General features: G+C 37.4%; 1 protein-coding gene across 1 annotated transcript in view; it reads right to left on the bottom strand.

Annotated features, from left to right (window-relative positions):
* The window catches only part of LOC107556548 (VWFA and cache domain-containing protein 1-like), an 80,039-nt gene continuing 61,286 nt past the window's right edge, over nucleotides 1-18,753 (bottom strand). The window contains 14 exon segments of the mRNA XM_016239690.1: nucleotides 1-507; nucleotides 3,711-3,812; nucleotides 8,262-8,339; nucleotides 9,931-10,092; nucleotides 10,392-10,543; nucleotides 11,777-11,893; nucleotides 12,598-12,684; nucleotides 13,181-13,341; nucleotides 13,612-13,728; nucleotides 13,917-14,016; nucleotides 15,633-15,755; nucleotides 17,215-17,325; nucleotides 17,597-17,778; nucleotides 18,025-18,167. Coding sequence (XP_016095176.1) covers nucleotides 260-507; nucleotides 3,711-3,812; nucleotides 8,262-8,339; nucleotides 9,931-10,092; nucleotides 10,392-10,543; nucleotides 11,777-11,893; nucleotides 12,598-12,684; nucleotides 13,181-13,341; nucleotides 13,612-13,728; nucleotides 13,917-14,016; nucleotides 15,633-15,755; nucleotides 17,215-17,325; nucleotides 17,597-17,778; nucleotides 18,025-18,167 — 1,883 coding nt within the window. The 3' untranslated portion in view covers nucleotides 1-259.

Raw genomic sequence — 18,753 nt, forward strand, 5'->3', positions numbered from 1 at the left:
AAAAAAAAACAGGAGCTTTGTATCGTATGCACCTGCCAAATCCACTCCCTAATGACCTCTACAGAGGTCAAATGTTCGCCCCCCATGGTCAACAAGCACAAAACACCTCTGACCGCCTCAGTAGATGCCCAGGGAGAGTTGGGAGTTAAGGTTCTCTCCTCGTTTTTGCAGGATGCAGGGCCTAAATGGTGGTGGATGAAGTTAGCAGTGGCATGAAAGGCAGGGTTGGCGGATGGTTTGGGGTCACGGGTGGGCAGGATCAGCACTCGGCATCCACGCTGTGCACGGTGACGGCAGCCTGGAGATGATGCGTGTGCAAGTGCAGGGGGTGGTGCGTGTGGGGGTGCCGATAGGGGTGGAACTTGTGGCTGAGAAGAGCAGCTGTCTGTGGAGGTGTGTCCAGGTCGAGGTCCTCGTCGTGATTGCCCACATCAACGCCTGCAGAGAGAGGATCGTTGTTGCAGGGCGGGTTCTCGCTGTCCTCCTGAGGGCTCATGGTGCTGTAACCTACATATAAATAGACAAGGAATCACAATCAATATTTTCGGAAGCTACAGTATAAAATTTACTTTGAATCTAAAATGTTCTACAGGTGTAGCTAACAGATTTTTGTATCTCTAAAACAACGGCTGAAAGGAAATTTTCAACTGTGAATAGACATTTAAACCTAGTCACGTCTCTGTGTCATTTTGTAGATACTGCTGATGGAAACTTGATAAAAACATGATCATTTAAGTTGCTCATTAAACTAATCATCTTAATGAATCCTAATCCATTCTAATCTCACACTCCTCACATAAAACATATTAATCTCATTTTGTACTGATCTGACAGACTCATGATAGCGTGACGTGACATGACACCAAGTAGTAAGATATACAGGTGCATCTCAATAAATTAGAATGTCGTGGAAAAGTTCATTTATTTCAGCAATTCAAATCAAATTGTGAAACTTGTGTATTAAATAAATTCAATGCACACAGACTGAAATAGTTTAAGTCTTTGGTTCTTTTAATTGTGATGATTTTGGCTCACATTTAACAAAAACCCACCAATTCACTATCTCAACAAATTAGAATATGGTGACATGCCAATCAGCTAATCAACTCAAAACACCTGCAACGGTTTCCTGAGCCTTCAAAATGGTCTCTCAGTTTGGTTCACTAGGCTACACAATCATGGGGAAGACTGCTGATCTGACAGTTGTCCAGAAGACAATCATTGACACCCTTCACAAGGAGGGTAAGCCACAAACATTCATTGCCAAAGAAGCTGGCTGTTCACAGAGTGCTGTATCCAAGCATGTTAACAGAAAGTTGAGTGGAAGGAAAAAGTGTGGAAGAAAAAGATGCACAACCAAGTGGAAGAAAAAGATGCACAGCCAACCGAGAGAACTTTGTTCTTTGCCTTATGAGGATTGTCAAGCAAAATCGATTCAAGAATTTGAGTGAACTTCACAAGGAATGAACTGAGGCTGGGGTCAAGGCATCAAGAACCACCACACACAGACGTGTCAAGGAATTTGGCTACAGTTGTCGTATTCCTCTTGTTAAGCCACTCCTGAACCACAGACAACGTCAGAGGCGTCTTACCTGGGCTAAGGAGATCTGTATATATTCATTTAATTGATCAAAATACAATAAAAACAGTAATATTGTGAAATTTTATGACAATTTAATATAACTGTTTCTATTTTAAGACAATTTAAAATGTAATTTATTACTGTGATGGCAAAGCAGAATTTTCTGCAGCCATTAATCCAGTCTTCAGTGTCAAATGATCCTTCAAAAACCATTCTAATATGCTGATTTAGTACTCAAGAAACATTTATGTCACAGGTGAAAAAAAAAGTCATAAAAATTCAGTCTTTACTGTCAGTTTAGATCAATTTAATGCATCCTTGTCAAAGTATTCATTTCTTTAAGAAAAAAAATCTTACTGCCCACAAATTTTTTAACAGCAGTGTTCAGAAACCTAATAAAAAATAATATATAAATATATTGAAAATAATACAGATCAGGGATACAAATAAAAATTTATTAATCGGTGCAATCCAAAATGATCATTATAAAAACAGCTATTTGTTATAAATGTATTGATACAGCAGCAGTAATGATTGTAATAATTATAAAGTTGTGGTGCAGAGGAATGGCAATAATGCAAAGTAGTGTTCATGTTATTATCAGTTTGTCTCAGTGCAATAGATTTGCATTTAGGACCAATGCCTGGATGCCTACTTCCTACTATGCCTATTATTATACAAACAGTTTTAAACATACAGACTTTATACTGAGAGACTACATTGAATATTTCTACTTTCAAATTTGAATGCGTCAAACTGGAGAGGGAAAAAAAAACATCAAATGTGATTTTGTTACATCAATGTTACATCATCTGAAACATACACCTCCCTTTATACATAAATTTAAACTTAAAATCCTGACGTTGAAAGAAGAAGCTGATGTCAATGTTATTTGTTATCTACCCAAATCCACTTTCCCCTGTCAAACTGCCAATGTTCCTGTTTAGACAACAATACAAAAGACACATGAAGTAGCTGAAGTGAATAATAGATTAGACAGTTACTGGCAACTAAACTTGTATGGTGGGAGGGGAGCTAACAATGCATACAAAAAACAAACTGTTGGAAACTTAACATAATAACAGTCACAGCACATCCTGAATTAAATTAAGACACAGTACAAAGAGCACAAAAACGGTCTTGTCCTGCTGTCAGGTGGCCAAATGTCCAGCCACATGTGACATTTGAAACGGGATCGGAGGTGAAAAGAAAGGTCAAAAACCTCTTATGATCCTGACTTTGATCAATGTTTGCATGAGCAGTCTCAGAGCAGATCTGGAACCAGCTTTGAAACACTGCAGTGAGAGTGAAAGAGCTGGGATACCGATTCTGGATCAGGATCTATCCCTAAACATATCAAAGAGCCAAGCAAGCAAACAAGTACTAAAAAGCATCTCAGTTCCTGGCAGAAAACACATTTCTGTTTAGAGAAATTCTTTAAACCTCGATCTGAAGCGAATACTCGTATACATCTACGTTGCTCCTGGCAAAAACTCTCTGTGTTGGTGGAGCGGTAATGAGTCAGAGCGCACAGGAAAAGGCTTCGGAGCTGTTCTCCTGCATACGCACGCTCAAAAGCCAAATCGATATTGCTTTAAAATGACCCCTTAAGCTGGATGACTGAGCAGCCAGTGGGAGGCGACCTTTAACCCTGCCAAATAAAAATACAGGGAAGAAACTTTTGTACTTGGTCTTTGCCATCTCTAACTGTTCTCGCATCTCTCAATCTACCCACTTTGCTGGCTTTCTTCCTCCAGGTCTCTCATTGCACCTCTCCTTGTGGAATAGAGCTGCCCTTTCTCCTCTTGCTGGTTACACAACGATCTCCAGAAAGCCTCGTCCCTGAGGGGCGGCAGATTTAGCATGCACTGTAGACTCCATGTAACCCAAGCCTGGAGCCGCCAATGAAATAGAGGTGGAACACAAGCATACACTGAGCTCCCGGGGAAGGCTTTGCTTTATTTCAATAATACAACTCCAATATATTCTTAGGTGAGAAATTTGATGGTCACGCCTTTGAATTTTTCTTTGACCCTTGTTTCAAAAGGATCTTTTCAGACCTACTAATATTGTTTTTCCTTTAGACTTTGAGGAAGGAGTGCACATACACAGACATACGCACTCTTACCATGGTCACTTTCTGTCCCTGACCGGCCCCAATATCTCCGCCGTCGTTCTGGACTGTGTGTGTGCCTCTCAATAACAGCAGCAATGAATCGAGTGTTACTAACTGCAGAGAGAGTGAGAAACAGAGCCAAATGGTCATATAACAATAACACACTCGGGTCTCCAGCTGGCCAGCATGGTGTAAGAATACAGGAAATTTAAAAGGCAATAACACACTTGTAGATACTTCTCATATAAAAGGTTATACTGGGGATGAACGCCGTAAACAATGAGGAAAAATTCAAAACGATGTCTTCCAAAAGACTTCCAAAGTACCATATCATATGTGTTTGCTAATTCCATAATCTAAACAATAATCTAAACAGCTAAGTAAGGTTGGTAAATTATATATATATATATATATATATGTGTGTGTGTGTGTGTGTGTGTGTGTATGTATGTATGTATGTATGTATGTATGTATAGATAGATAGATAGATAGATAGATAGATAGATAGATAGATAGATAGATAGATATAGCTGCTTGAAAGTTTGTGAACCCTTTAGAATTTTCTATATTTCTGCATAAATATGACACAAAACAATCAAAATTTCACACAAGTCCTGAAAGTTGACAAAGAGAACCCAATCAAACAAATGAGATGGAAAATATATGCTTTGTCATTTATTTATTCTGGAAAATTATCCAATATTACATATCTGTGAGTGGCAAAAATATGTGAATCTCTAGGATTAGCTGTTAATTTGAAGGTGAAATTAGAGTCCATCTGTTCAGAGGTGTTTTTCATCAGTGAGACTATCAGGTGTCAGATCCTATTCTTTAAATAAAACAGGGCACACACTATCAAAGTTTGGTCATGTTTGTGGAAGTGTATCATGGCACGAACACATGAGATCTCTGAGGACCTCAGAAAAATAGTTGGTGTTGCTTATCAGGCTAGAAAAGGTTTCAAAGCCATCTCTAAAGAGTTTGGACTCCACCAATCCACGGTCAGACAGATTGTATACAAATGGAGGAAATTCAAGACCACTGTTACCCTCCCCAGGAGTGCTCCACCAACAAAGAACACTCTAAAAGCAAGACGTGTAAAAGTCCACTGGGTTTCAAAGGACTGCAGGCTAACTTCTAAGCAACTAAAGGCCTTTCTCACATTGGCTAATGTTAATGTTTATGAGCCCATCATCAGGAGAACACTGCAACGCATATTTTCCGGGATTTGTGATATCACAAATATCGACGAATGGGACGAGACCTGGTTGAGCTGCACTAGAGAAGGCAACGAGTGTTATCACTATGTCAGAGACACTCTAGCCTTCCCAAGGCAGATGAACTTAGAGTGATTACAATCATCCGGGTTTAAATCGCGCTCAAATTGATTTGACTTTGACGCAATATTTAAGCTGAAGCTCGCAGGTGGTTATGGTAAGGGGCGTGACATTTCCCGACCAGGCGCCAAGTGCTGCCAATCACAACACACACTGGCCCAGCTACCCAATCACAGCACATTTCGTATTTCAGAAGGCGGGCCTTCATTTGATACAGGAACTATTCGAGCCGTTCATGCCAGACTGGGGAGAGAGGTGTTGTAGTAATGTAAAATATGTGAAAAATAATGTGTTTTTCAAACAACCTGGTATGAGCCTGTTCTAGTGCACCCCCAGAACAAAATCAAGACTTTGTAAAAGAGCATAATAGGACCCCTTTAACACCAGATCATTTTTCTCAATAAATAAATGACAAAGTATATATTTTTGTCTCCTTTGTTGGATTGGATTCTCTTTGTCTACTTTCAGGACTTGTGTGAACATCTAATTGTTTTGGTTCATATTTATGCAGAAATATAGAAAATTCTAAAGGGTTCACAAACTTTCAATATTATATACAAACTGACTGTTATTCATTTAGATTTCTTACAGTTATGCATGATGTTTCATAATGTATGTTTCTTACAGTTATGCAAAGCACAAAATCTAATTAAAACAACTTTGTGATGTAAATCAGATGGTATTGAAAATGCTTCTGATTATAAAATGTACAACGGAACAAGAATGCCGATCAGGAACACATTATAATATTGTCACTAAAGATGAGACCAATTACGACATCAGACTAACCCACATGGCTGTTTGAAGCAATTATCACACAAGAATGACACAGTACCATTGTGAGAATGAATGCTCGCTTTTTACTCTAGGAGAATAAAACAGCACACTGTACACAAAGAATTCACGGATTATCATCCATTTGGTGTCTGATGCACTGAATCGGTGAAAAACAGCATTAATGGTACAAAGTACAATACTGTAGATTTGATGTACTTAAAAACCCTCAGTGTAATTACTAATGCTAAAATGGGCATTAAAGGTTTTCTGTGTTAATTCGCGTGAAGCGGTGCCAGGCAGGGAGGCGGGTATGAAGGTATTTTTGGTGCAAAACAACTGAGTGACCGTGACAGCGGAATTTGTAGTTGTAGAGAATAGCCACACATGTGTATCAGTAAATCTGAAGTCACAGACAAAAGTTGCATACTTGTAGATATTTTTTTCTCTCCCACAAACACAACACAACAGTTACACGTTCTTGGATCCTTCACTGCAGGTGCACAAATCCTAGTCTACGAATCACAAATCAAGAAACTCGTACGCTCACAAGTTTTGCTACTATTGCTGCAGTGAATATGGTGCAAAACACATTCACACACCTGCATCAAAAATGTGAAATCACAGACGAGTTTTGTGCATCCGCAAATCAATTTGTGAATTCTTGCAATGAGATTTGCACGCTTGTAGAATGTTTTTTTACATATATATTTTTTTCTTGGATGCTTTTTCTAGCACAAACACAAGTGCATAACTACAACGGCGTGAATCTGCTGCTACGAGTCTCAAACACTGTTTTTCGCTTGCAAATGACAAGTTTCACGCTCTCTCCCTTATGCACCGCCTATCTGTGTGATAAATGGTGCAAAAGTGATTTGTGCATCTGTAGAGGCAACGGCGCGCACTGTTCAGAGAGCAGAGAATTTCAGCCAATCAGAAGAGCTCATTTGGGCGCCTGAAACACGTCCCCTAGTTTTAGCCAAAACCCCGAAAAATCGCGAGCTGCGAGCATCTTGACAGTGACAAGTATCAAAAAAGGTAAGTGGCTATTTTTTCTTTCTGAAATCATTTGTTTATAGCTTAAATACAGCTACGTTGGTAAACAGTGTTTCTTAGTTAAGTTAGCTAATCTTATTTCACGAAAGGTAAGCTAACGTTAGCCTACCTGCACTGTTAAGTGTGCTATTCAATCGTCTCGTATTAAATTACACTGTCTAATATAACGATTTATTCCTTGTATTCTGTTATGCTTTACCTTATAGAAAACTAAAGGTAAACTAAAGGTAATTTACAGCAGGCAATCTATAGTAGGTAATTTGCCTAGTAATTATTACTCTCAGTGTTGGGTAGGATTACTAATTACTTTAGTTATCTCAGTTTTCATTCCTTTGAGAATCCTTGTTTTGTGATTTGGCTCAATATCTACTACTATAGATATTTACCTACTATAGATTGCCTGCTGTAAATTACCTTTAGTTTACCTTTAGTTTTCTATAAGGTAAAGCATAACAGAATACAAGGAATAAATCGTTATATTAGACAGTGTAATTTAATACGAGACGATTGAATAGCAAATTTAACAGTGCAGGTAGGCTACCGTTAGCTTACCTTTCGTGAAATAAGATTTGCTAACTTAACTAAGAAACACTGTTTACCAACGTAGCTGTATTTAAGCTATAAACAAATGATTTCAGAAAGAAAAATAGCCACGTACCTTTTTTGATACTTGTCGCTGTCAAGATGCTCGCAGCTCGCGATTTTTCGGGGTTGTAGCTAAAACTAGGGGGCGTATTTCAGGTGCCCAAATGAGCTCTTCTGATTGGCTGAAATTCTCTGCTCTCTGAACAGTGCGTGCCGTTGCCTCTACAGATGCACAAATCACTTTTGCACCATTTTTTACGCAGATATGTGGTGCAAGGGAGAGAGCGTGAAACTTGTCATTTGCAAGCGAAAAACAGTGTTTGAGACTCGTAGCAGCAGATTCACGCCGTTGTAGTTATGCACTTGTGTTTGTGCTAGAAAAAGCACCCAAGAAAAAAATATATATGTAAAAAAACATTCTACAAGCGTGCAAATCTCATTGCAAGAATTCACAAAATGATTTGCGGATGCACAAAACTCGTCTGTGATTTCACATTTTTGATGCAGGTGTGTGAATGTGTTTTGCACCATATTCACTGCAGCAATAGTAGCAAAACTTGTGAGCGTACGAGTTTCTTGATTTGTGATTCGTAGAATATGATTTGTGCACCTGCAGTGAAGGATTCAAGAACGTGTAACTGTTGTGTTGTGTTTGTGGGAGAGAGAAAAAAATCTGCAAGTTTGCAACTTTTGTCTGTGACTTCAGATTTACTGATACACATGTGTGGCTATTCTCTACAACTACAAATGCTGCTGTAACGGACACTCAGTTGTTTTGCACCAAAAATACCTTCATAGGCGGGTATCTTACTTATTCCTCTGTCTTCGTGACTGTCTTCATCTCTGTCATCTCGTTCGTTGTCCAGGTTGGACATCCGGACAGACATCTCTGATAAAAGAGACAGAGAAAGAAAGACGGGCGTAAGAGAAGATCAGACAGATGGAGCAATCCAGATTTGATGTAATATATCTTTGTCTTCTCCTTTGGTCCACAGCCTCTCTCATAAAAAAAGACGACAGACATCAAATCTCCTCAAATCCCTTTTTGCCCACAAATGCCCATCAGACATTAAAAACCGAGGAAAGCCAATTCAAGGGAATATAGCATTCCAGTCTATTCATTTCTAGAATGCAGATTCAGACTAAAGTGGACTCTCTCAGACAGTTTATGTAACTGCAAAACTGACTGCATCACAAACTGATTCAAACACATTTATATTGCATCAGACCAAGTTATACTTCCTAGTCATGCACATATAGAGACTGAATTTGGCTGAGACATGAGGGAGCAACTGCAAGGGAAGAGGGAATTCAGCTCTTTAAATTACTTTTATATCCTTCTATGGTCCTTTTAGCAGTCAACTGTGCTTTAGTATCTCATTAGCACAGGGAGTAGCACACTTTAAAAGTGCACTCAATAATTTTTCCCTCATTAAAGTGAGTTTTACTTGCTCTTCCTCTGAAACAACTTTCCTTCTCAGGCTGACGTCACCAGCTTCTTTGTCAGAGATCACTTGTCACTTTCTAATCAATTCTCAATTATAAAAGGTCCCGGTCTACATTTTATAATCTTTGATTATCTTGTTTCCCTATGAAATATGTCACATAATAAATGTAACATGGGTTTATGCACTTTGACTTTAATTCAATAATCTTTAATGCTGATAATTTTTTTATTCAGTAGTAAACTATTAAAACAAAACCAAATCACAACAAAGTCAAACATAGAGCTGCTTGATAATGGCAAAAATCATAATCACGATTATTTTGGACAATATTGTAATCACAATTAACACAAGGAGTGGGCGATATCACAATATCGCTATATTATTAAGTATATTTTGCTGAAAAATAAAGATGCTATGATATCAAAATTTAGACACCAGTGACATTTCACAAATCTTGATAATAAAAAATAAAATAAATAGAACACCGAACAGTCTGTATAAATTACATATACACAAATGTTTATTAAAGTTACTAAAGTTATTCAGTCAAGCAGTAAATATACAGTCTGCAATATACTTCTGTTCGTGTTCACTTTTGACATTTTTGTATGTATTTGACTGTTAGCCATGTATCCGAAGCCCAAAGTATACTTTGCTTGTCTGTGTAGCTTGGTTCGTCTTGGAAAGCACATACAGAAAGTCGCCTGAGGAACAGCATGAGCTCTCTTTAGCAGCTTAACGCACTTTTAACAAGTGCCATCCTGCAGTAGACTGCATATTATGACAGTCACATTACATGATTTGACTGATTTGGACATTCTGTTTGGGATTTTAAGGAGAAGTGAAAGCAAACTGCTTTAAAGCAAAGGAAAGGAATGCAGCACAATAATGTTTGTATCTTGATTGTCGTGTTTTTGTAATCATTGGCAGTCTAAATGGAAACTGAAATTTAATCCAGAACCCTAGCATTGTTTCCCAATAGTCCCAGGTACGAATCACTTTCACTTTTAGACTCAAAGTGTCCAGACTCACCTTGTGCAGCCAGCGGGGACATGTGCTGATGGCTGCGACGGTGGATCTGGTGCCTGTAGGCATACACAGCTAACACCAGCACCATGATGCATCCCATAATCCCACCTGCCACTGGCCCCACAGGCGCACTCTTGATCATATTCAGTGAAGCCAACTCCTCATCTGCAAAGAGATGAAGAAATACTAAAATAATGATATATTGAAATGAAATAAAGAACACACTAGCAAAGACTTGCTACACACTAGCAAAGATCCTCAAGGCACAATGTGTGACTCATGAAGTCAGTGTAATTCCAAACTTCTGTGCATATCTTTCCAAAACAGCAAAACTAAACAATAGAAAGAAGTAATTTTCTAGTGGACTATTGTGACCCATCAATGCAATTTACCTACATATGCTATTATAAACAGAACACATAATAAACTGCAATAATAGTGTGACTACAGAAGTAGCAGCTCACCTAAAATGCCCAGTCCATCCACATAAGGACTCTTGGCACCCACTATCCCTCCAAAACATTCCTTCTGTAGGGCACAGTAAGGCTTATCCAGATGGGTCTTTCCGTCACTGTCAACCATACACCACTCACAGTCCAGAACACCAAAACAGTCACTACAACCCACACAAATAAAACAGAACATACAAAAAGCAATGTTATAAAGATGGCTACACATACCACATACACTACCATGAAAAAGTTTGGGGAGTAGGATTTTTAAAAATGTTTTTGAAAGATATCTCTTTCGTTTACCAAGGCAGTATTTATTTGATCAAAAATACAGTAAAACTGTAAAATATTACAATTAAAAATAACTTTTCTATTTTAATATATTTTAAAAATGCATTTTTTTCCTGTGATGACAAAGCTGAATTTTCAGCAGCCATTACTCAAGTCTTCAGCTTCACATGATCCTTCAGAAATCATTCTAATATGCGGATTCAGTTCTCAAGAAACATTTCTTATTATTATCAATGTTGAAATCAGTTGTGCTGCTTAATATTTTTGTGGAAAACATGACACATTTTTAGGATTATTTGAGGAACAGAAAGTACTAAAGAACAGCATTTATTTGAAATAGAAATCTTTTGTAACAATGAAAAATCTTTTGTTTCACCAAAGTACCCCCACCACCTACAATATGTTCAAGCAATATATACTAAAAATCATTTTATAAAATTCTATTTTATAAAATGCTTATACGCATTTTATATTGCAAACTATACTTGTTTCTAAAAATATATATTTTTTAATATGTATATTTAACACCAAGGTTCCATCAGTTAACATTAGTTAATGAATAAACTAACATAAACTAACAATGAACAATACATTTGTTACAGTATTTATTCATCTTTTATTTATTCATCTTTGCTAACGTAAATGATTCAAGTTCATATCAGTTCATGTCCATTAAATAATATTAGCAGAATGGACTTTGGCTTTTAATAAATGTTGAAAACACCATTAACAAAAATTAATAAATGCTTTGGAAGTATTTTTCATTGCTAGTTCATATAGTTAACTGATGTTAACAAATGGAACCCTATTGTAAAGTGTTACCAACACAGACTTGGTTCTTTGAGTCTATGTTGAACGACAGTGTGAGAAATTCATGAGCTATTTGTGAGTCTTTGATTTCGATAGGCCCTAATAATAGCTGACATTGTATGATCTTGAGAAACACGCATGCTTGTTGTTGTGGTCAGCACAGGTTGTGAATAAGTGATGTGAGATTAGCTGTGTTAAGTGAAAGGAGAAACATTATTACTCTCAGAGACTCTGTGTTTCTGTTAAGGTCCTGCTAAGAGCAGGCTGATCACAAATGATACAGTATATGGCCGTACCTGCTGGTGAAGCGCTGGCTGCATCTGGTGTTGATACACTGAGGCAGAGTGTCCAGTAGACTGGGCTCAATAACAGTCAAAGACAAAGGCTCTTGGTGCACGTCACAGCTCGGATTTCTATGCACACACACACACAGTAGTAAGGCAAGCTGAGTCAATTAGGCCCTAAATACAACATGTAACTCATTAAAGTCAAATCAATTTGTAATTATTTGTAATAGTCTGCCAACAATGTTGTTCTGTAGATCAGTGACATTCAACAGACAACAAATAATCAACAGTTATTATTGCTACACAGTGAATAATACCCAGCCTTTTTTTTTTACTACAGGTCTCTGTAGTAAAGGATATATTTATTAGCATTCAAGTGTACAATTTTTCACAAAAATTAACAGATGGCACAGTGACAGAAAGGTAAATGCCTTGAGATCTCTCAGCTGGGAATAATGTGACAAAACTGAAAGTGTCTAAATGTCTATTGAGGAACAATCCTGAACTGACGGCTAATTGAGGACACAGGTGGCTGGATATCTATTCATCGTGACAAACAAGAACTTGATGAAGTGACAGGCAGAAGTGTGTGTGTGACTAAGTGTGATTCATTCCAGTGCATGCTGATGAGAATCTGGACAAGTGGTCCAGTGATTAATTTCTGGATCATATATTGTGGCAGTCTATTTTCCAAGCACTTGAGGGGTTAACCTTTGCATTCACACACATTGTGTACAACATGTATTATGTGTTAAAATGTGCTTGATGTCTACTTCTACATGACCTTCGATAAATAACGCAAGACTGTCCTGTAAACAGCAGCGGTTTACCTGTTCTCAGCGTTGGTGAGGTTGCCAGTACATTCATTCACCTCTAGAGGGCATTCACAGGGGCACTCGCATTCATTCTGCTCCATTCTGAGGAAGATGGGAATACATTGAGAAAGTCTGTTTACAGGTCTTTTAACCTGTTTACAGGCCTTTTAAAAAATAGTTTTGCTAGTGTACTTCTACAAGTTGATAAAAATTGCTTTTAGAAGATGAACGCCTTTTAAATTTACAGTCCTCCTCACATTTGGACAAATTCTGTTAAATGCACACATTTTTGTTAAATCAATATAAAAAAATTGATTCATCACTGTAGGTTATGACTAAAGCATTAAAAAATTTAATTGGCTATTACCTTATGGGTTAAATTCCACAAAAGTTAATAATAAATAAAATAAAATACATAAATGCCATCGAAAAGTTTGGGGTCAGTAAGATTGTTTTTAAAGTAATTTATATTTGTATTCAGCAGTAAATTCATGATAAATGACTTTTAAACTTCCTGTTCATCAAAATATCCTAAAAAATGAATAGAGCACTAAAGATAACATGTTAGTAGTAGAGTTGTGCAGACTGTAAACATTACCTGTGGCAGTTAAGACAGAGACGATCCACAGTACTGCAAGCACAGAAGGCCAGTGAATCACAGGTCTCATTCACAATACCAGCAAACGCATTGGTTCCTGGGATACGAGTGAGCCGGTACTTTGAGCAGTGACTGCCATGCACAAGGTTTGTCAGATCACCCTTAAAAATGACAAACACACAGTAAGTGAATTCTTCACTTTGTGCATACAATTTCTCATTAAAAACAACAATTTATAATTGCCCAGCTGGTTGTACTCGAAAGTACATCTGTTATAGCCGCTACTAAAACAACCTCCACTAGGTGGTGTGCTAACATAACTAATACATTAGGCTGACTAAACTTACATGGTAAAAAAACGGCAGGATTGTCACTTCAAACTAAATTTACAGTAGCCTGATATGAAATAATTCATATGAGACTCCACTCACGACAATGCTGGTGTTGAACTTGTAGAAACGCTGCACGGTACGATCACTGAAACTGTTACACAGGTTCTTCTTCACAAAGTTGGGGTGGTTGAGAATGTCATTGGCCACTAGAGGCTCCTAAAGTCAAGCAAATCAGGAGAAAATGATGTACACCCTAAGGTTGTTTTTCAGTTTCATTACCAAACTTTGAATATGATATGGCTGAAGCGTTAAAAAGTCCCCTTTTTCTAAGGACAAAAACATAAAAATGCCTATTTTCTTGTGAAAGACAGGTAATGTTTGTCCTCAGAGCCACAGTTCCTTACCTTATGAGTAATATGTTGCTGTTCTGCTGGAGCATGGCCCTTCGGGTCAATCAGGGTCGGATGGGCCACCAGATAGCCTCTGTCCTCCATGATAAAACACCTACACATACATAAGGACCAAGACAAACAGGATCAAGCACTCTGAGCCTTACAAAGATCCAAAATGACATTTAGAGGGGAAAGGTGGAAGGAAACAGTAGATGGCTTCCTGTATGTTCACAGGGTACCATCTGCAGTTCAGAACAGTTAAGGTTATTGTGTGGCACACTGAGGCATTCCACTTCACTAATCCTGTTTAATGACCATAGCACTGAGAAAAACTCTAAGAACACTGAGGCCTCCACAGCACAGACAGATAAAGAGACAGAGAGAGCATGAAGAGGGGCAAAGAAATAGACAAATAGAGAAGAAATAGAGTTAAGAAGAAAGAAAAAGGGAGGGAAGAGAGGAATGAGAGAAAAATGGGGGCACTGGCACCTAACATAACAGGATGTGTCTGGAATGCAGCCCTAATCAGCTTATCTCCCTTTGTGTCTTTCAGTCAGTCCTGAAAAATATTGAGCTACAGACATGAATGATAAAGCAAACTGCACAGACGAAACGTGCGATTACTTTTCTGAAAAATTACATATACTGTATATGGTTGACTACCCAAATTAAATTTCCAAATAAAATTGTTGATAAAAAAATAAAAAAAATAAATGAATGAAAAATAAATCAAATCAACTAATTACATTATTGAATTTAAAAAGTTGGGGTGAATTAAATAACTGCATTTTTAGTTGTTTTAGCTTATTTTAAAGTTAGTTTTGCCTTATTTTAAAACATTTTAAGTAATCTTGAACTTTGCTGAGGCCCCTGTTTCAGAGCCACTGGTCTAAATAATATATTTAAATATGCAAAAGATTAAATATTCAGGAACTGCATCTAAAATTAGAAAGGGAAATAAATACTAAAAAATTATTTTGATTTATATTTTTTCTGAACCCTGGCATGAACGCAAACTGTACTTAAAAGGTAATGGAGTTGATTATGATTTAGTATCATCATAAATTGTTCATCATGATGTCATGATGTAATCCTTCTGTAATTTTTCAACCGTTCTTCCTGGTCAGAGGTTTCCATAAATACATGTTTACACAGTTTAATGGTGTTATGCTCTAATATTTTATTAGTGTATAAAATTGTAACTTTGTGCACATTTACTCAACAACTAGGCTTGTAACTTCAGCTAAGCCGGTTCTCTGAATATCATAAGCAACCGCCCTAGCGATAATAAAAACTTGACAACTGCCACAATACCCTAGTATCATTGCAGCAACTTTTGCAGAGGCAAGCACCACCTAATTTTATTTTTTCGAAAAATATATATCATTGTTCCAGTCTTTATACTTTTCCCTTCTCATCTCTCCTCTCTCTCAACATCTAGCCCTCCCTCACAGTTTCTTGATCCCCACCTCAGATCATTCTCATTCTATCTCTTCCTATCCTAAAAGAGGGAGCTTAGAAGCATGCAGAGAAGACTAAGTGAATGCCTCTTTTCCAACAGAAGCAAATCTGATTAGTTTAATTTGAAAGAGCTTTAAAGAGCCTCTGTGGGGCATCGATGGCTTCAGGCACTACGCTGGACACCACAGCCGGCACACTGGGGTCTTGGCAGACACTAGAGCTTGAGAAGAAATGAGATGGGGGTTGGGTGCGGTGGGAAGGCCTTACCGGATTTTGTTGCCCTTGTCCTGGTTGCAGATGGGCAGAAGATCCAACAGAACTTTGTAGAAGTAGCGCAGAGTGAAATCGATGCCCATAACCGCTACTGTGTAACCAGAGGCCTTTTGGGAACTGGGAAAGGAGACAGATAAGTGTGTTGATCAATATGAAGAATGAGGAGATCTACAGTATGATGAGTCACCGCAATAGAGCTTTAGATCAGATCACACACTACATAGTCACATTTCCTCCTCTTAAGACAGAACTGATTGGATAACGTGAAGGGAAAACACACTTTATCTACACTAGACATTCTGGAATGCTGCCAGTTTCAAACAGCTTCATCACATCTCTACACACACGACCATACAAACACACACACACACACACGCACTGTGCCAAGCACCAACCCGACAGTGATAAGGCAGTTGTTTTTCATTTGCAACAGGTACTATTACGTACTACATATGCTATGCTTTTTTCAACGAAGACAGCAAATGTATGAAAAAAGTAAGTTGGGTAAGAAAAAGTGACAAAATTATTTACTCAAACTCTGTTAAAGGGATAGTTCACACAAAACAAAAGTTTAATTCATGGTACATTATGACAAACTATACTAGGCTTGATGTAAAACATTCCTAGTTTTGTGTTTCTTGTGACCAGTAATGATGTGTCAGGTTTGAATGTACATGAAGATTTGATGTTGAATAAAAAAAAGAAAAGAAAATGAGTGAATAATGACTTTGACATAGCACACGAATCCTATGAACTACATATAGTAAGGTGTTTTTAACTCATTTTAGGAGTTAGTGTAAAGCACTGGCCATTTCATTGTAGGAAAAAAAAAACCTTTTCGAGAGAGAGTACAATTTTTATGTTGTGGTTGACCTATTCATTTAATTCTCTATATTTAAGTTATTTATATCATCGTTTTTAAAGGGGTCATATGATGTTGCTAAAAAGAACATTATTTTGTGCATTTGGTGTAATGAAATGTGTTTATGCGGTTTAAGGTTAAAAAAACACATTATTTTCACATACTGTACATTATTGTTTCTCCTCTATGCCCCGCCTTTCTTCGATTTTTACAAAGCTCATCGGTCTGAAAAGCAAGGTGTGCTCTGCTGATCCATACAAGCATAAAAAAACAGCTAGTGTCTGAATAAGCAAAAATAAATGAATATCCACATTATAAAAGCCATAACGCATAGCAAATGATGTGTCTAAACCAGCGCTTCTCAAACTTTTTGACTTCTAGACCCCCATGACTCCAACACAATGTATTTTTCAGTATTTCTACCATTATAATGACAAAACGGCTTGTTTTAAAACAGAACAGAAACAGGGAGTACACAGATATATATAAAAATAATTTTTCAATAAAATGTTTTTCAATAAAAACAAAAGTTATTCAGAGGGGAAAGACATCTAGATTTTTTCTTAAAACATTTTAATTAATCATTAGAATTTTTTTTTAAATACAGGAGTAATTTATTACTTAAATATATTTATTACTTAAATTACTTATCCTGTGGCCCCTGGTTGAGATCCAACAGGTTTAAACATAAATTGTGACCCTTAAACAACTGACCTAGAGGCGTGGATGGTGTGGCTAATAGTGACCACATAGCCTGCCCCACCAACATCCAGGTAGGGTCCAGTAAAAGTGATAAGACCAGGATTGGCTACAGCATGTAGGTACCTAAAAGACAAAAGGATCACTAATTAGACCTCATTTTAAACAGAAATGTATAAATTGATCAAAGTTTGTTTTGCTTTTTCGTTAATTTTTTTCCTATACAATTTTTGTATTAAAAAAACGCCCTTTTTATAGTGTGTACAGCTGCATATGAACACAAAATACCTTCTTGGGAATCTGTCAGTTCGCTAAGATTAGTCAACAGACTGTGGGATCTGTTGACCAGCATCCCACTAGGAGTTTGAAGACCTCCGTCCTGAGGCTCAAATCTTACCATTGCCTCCTGGTGGGATCGAAGGCTTTGTCCATGAGAGAACCGGGGTAAATCCGCAGCACCCCATTGGGCGTTGCTATGTAACGCCTCACAATGTAGCAGTTGAGGCTGCTCATCTCCATAAGACTCATCCATTCATCTGTCACGTGACTGGTGGCCATCACCTCATTCCTCACAGAAGACTGGAAGACCAAAGGAGGGGGGTGTTAAAGAATTCTACTAAGCAGAGCATCATAAAGACTGGTGCGCTGCATTTCCCTAATGAAAAAGAAGAATTAAAGAGGACAGGAAGGCTGCCAACTAAGAACTGCCAGTTAGGACTGAGAAATTAACCATGTGACCACTAACTGTGAAAGATTGTGTCATTCCTAGGTTGGCTATGAGACATGTCCTGCTGAGATGGCCATTAAGAGTGTGTTTGTGTGTACCTTCAGGCCTGGGTTGGCTATGAGCCGGGTGTTGTCACTCAGGTAAGCTGTGTAGTGCTCCACCATGCGCTTGGTCTCTGGCTGACTCAAGTGCTCATAAGGAGAGGAGAAACTACCAGCAGACAACATCACTGTGGGACTCTCTGAAAAAAGTGAGAGATTAATCAGTTGTGCTGCTTAATTATATTAGCCCCAAAACCATTATCAATCATGCCTTAGTAACTGTAATATTCACATACCAAAAAAAGTACACTGTTCAAAAGTGTGGGGTTATTAATTTAATTTAGGAAAGAAATGAAAATGTTTATTCGGCAAGGACACATTAAACTTATCCAAAGTGACAGTAAAGACTTATTCTTGAACTTTCTATTTATCAAAGAAGCATGAAAAAACACGCGTTCTCAATATTAAGCAACTCTATCCTTTTCAACCTTTATAATAGATAAGAAAAGTTACCAAATCAGCATATTACAATGATCATGTGACACTGAAGACTTGAGTAATGGAAATTCTGCTGAAAATTCAGCTTTGCCAAAGGAATAAATTACATTAAATATATTAAATACAGAAAATAGTTAATTTCAATTGTAATAATATTCAACAATATTACTGTTTTACTGTATATTTGATTAAATAATCACAGCCTTGGTGAGCATAACACTTTTAAAAACAAACAAAAAACCAAAAATTAGTAATATACAATATATCTGTAATATATATATATATATA

The sequence above is a fragment of the Sinocyclocheilus grahami genome, unplaced genomic scaffold (genome assembly GCF_001515645.1).
Source record: "Sinocyclocheilus grahami isolate Dianchi unplaced genomic scaffold, SAMN03320097.WGS_v1.1 scaffold572.1, whole genome shotgun sequence".
Classification (NCBI taxonomy): domain Eukaryota; kingdom Metazoa; phylum Chordata; class Actinopteri; order Cypriniformes; family Cyprinidae; genus Sinocyclocheilus; species Sinocyclocheilus grahami.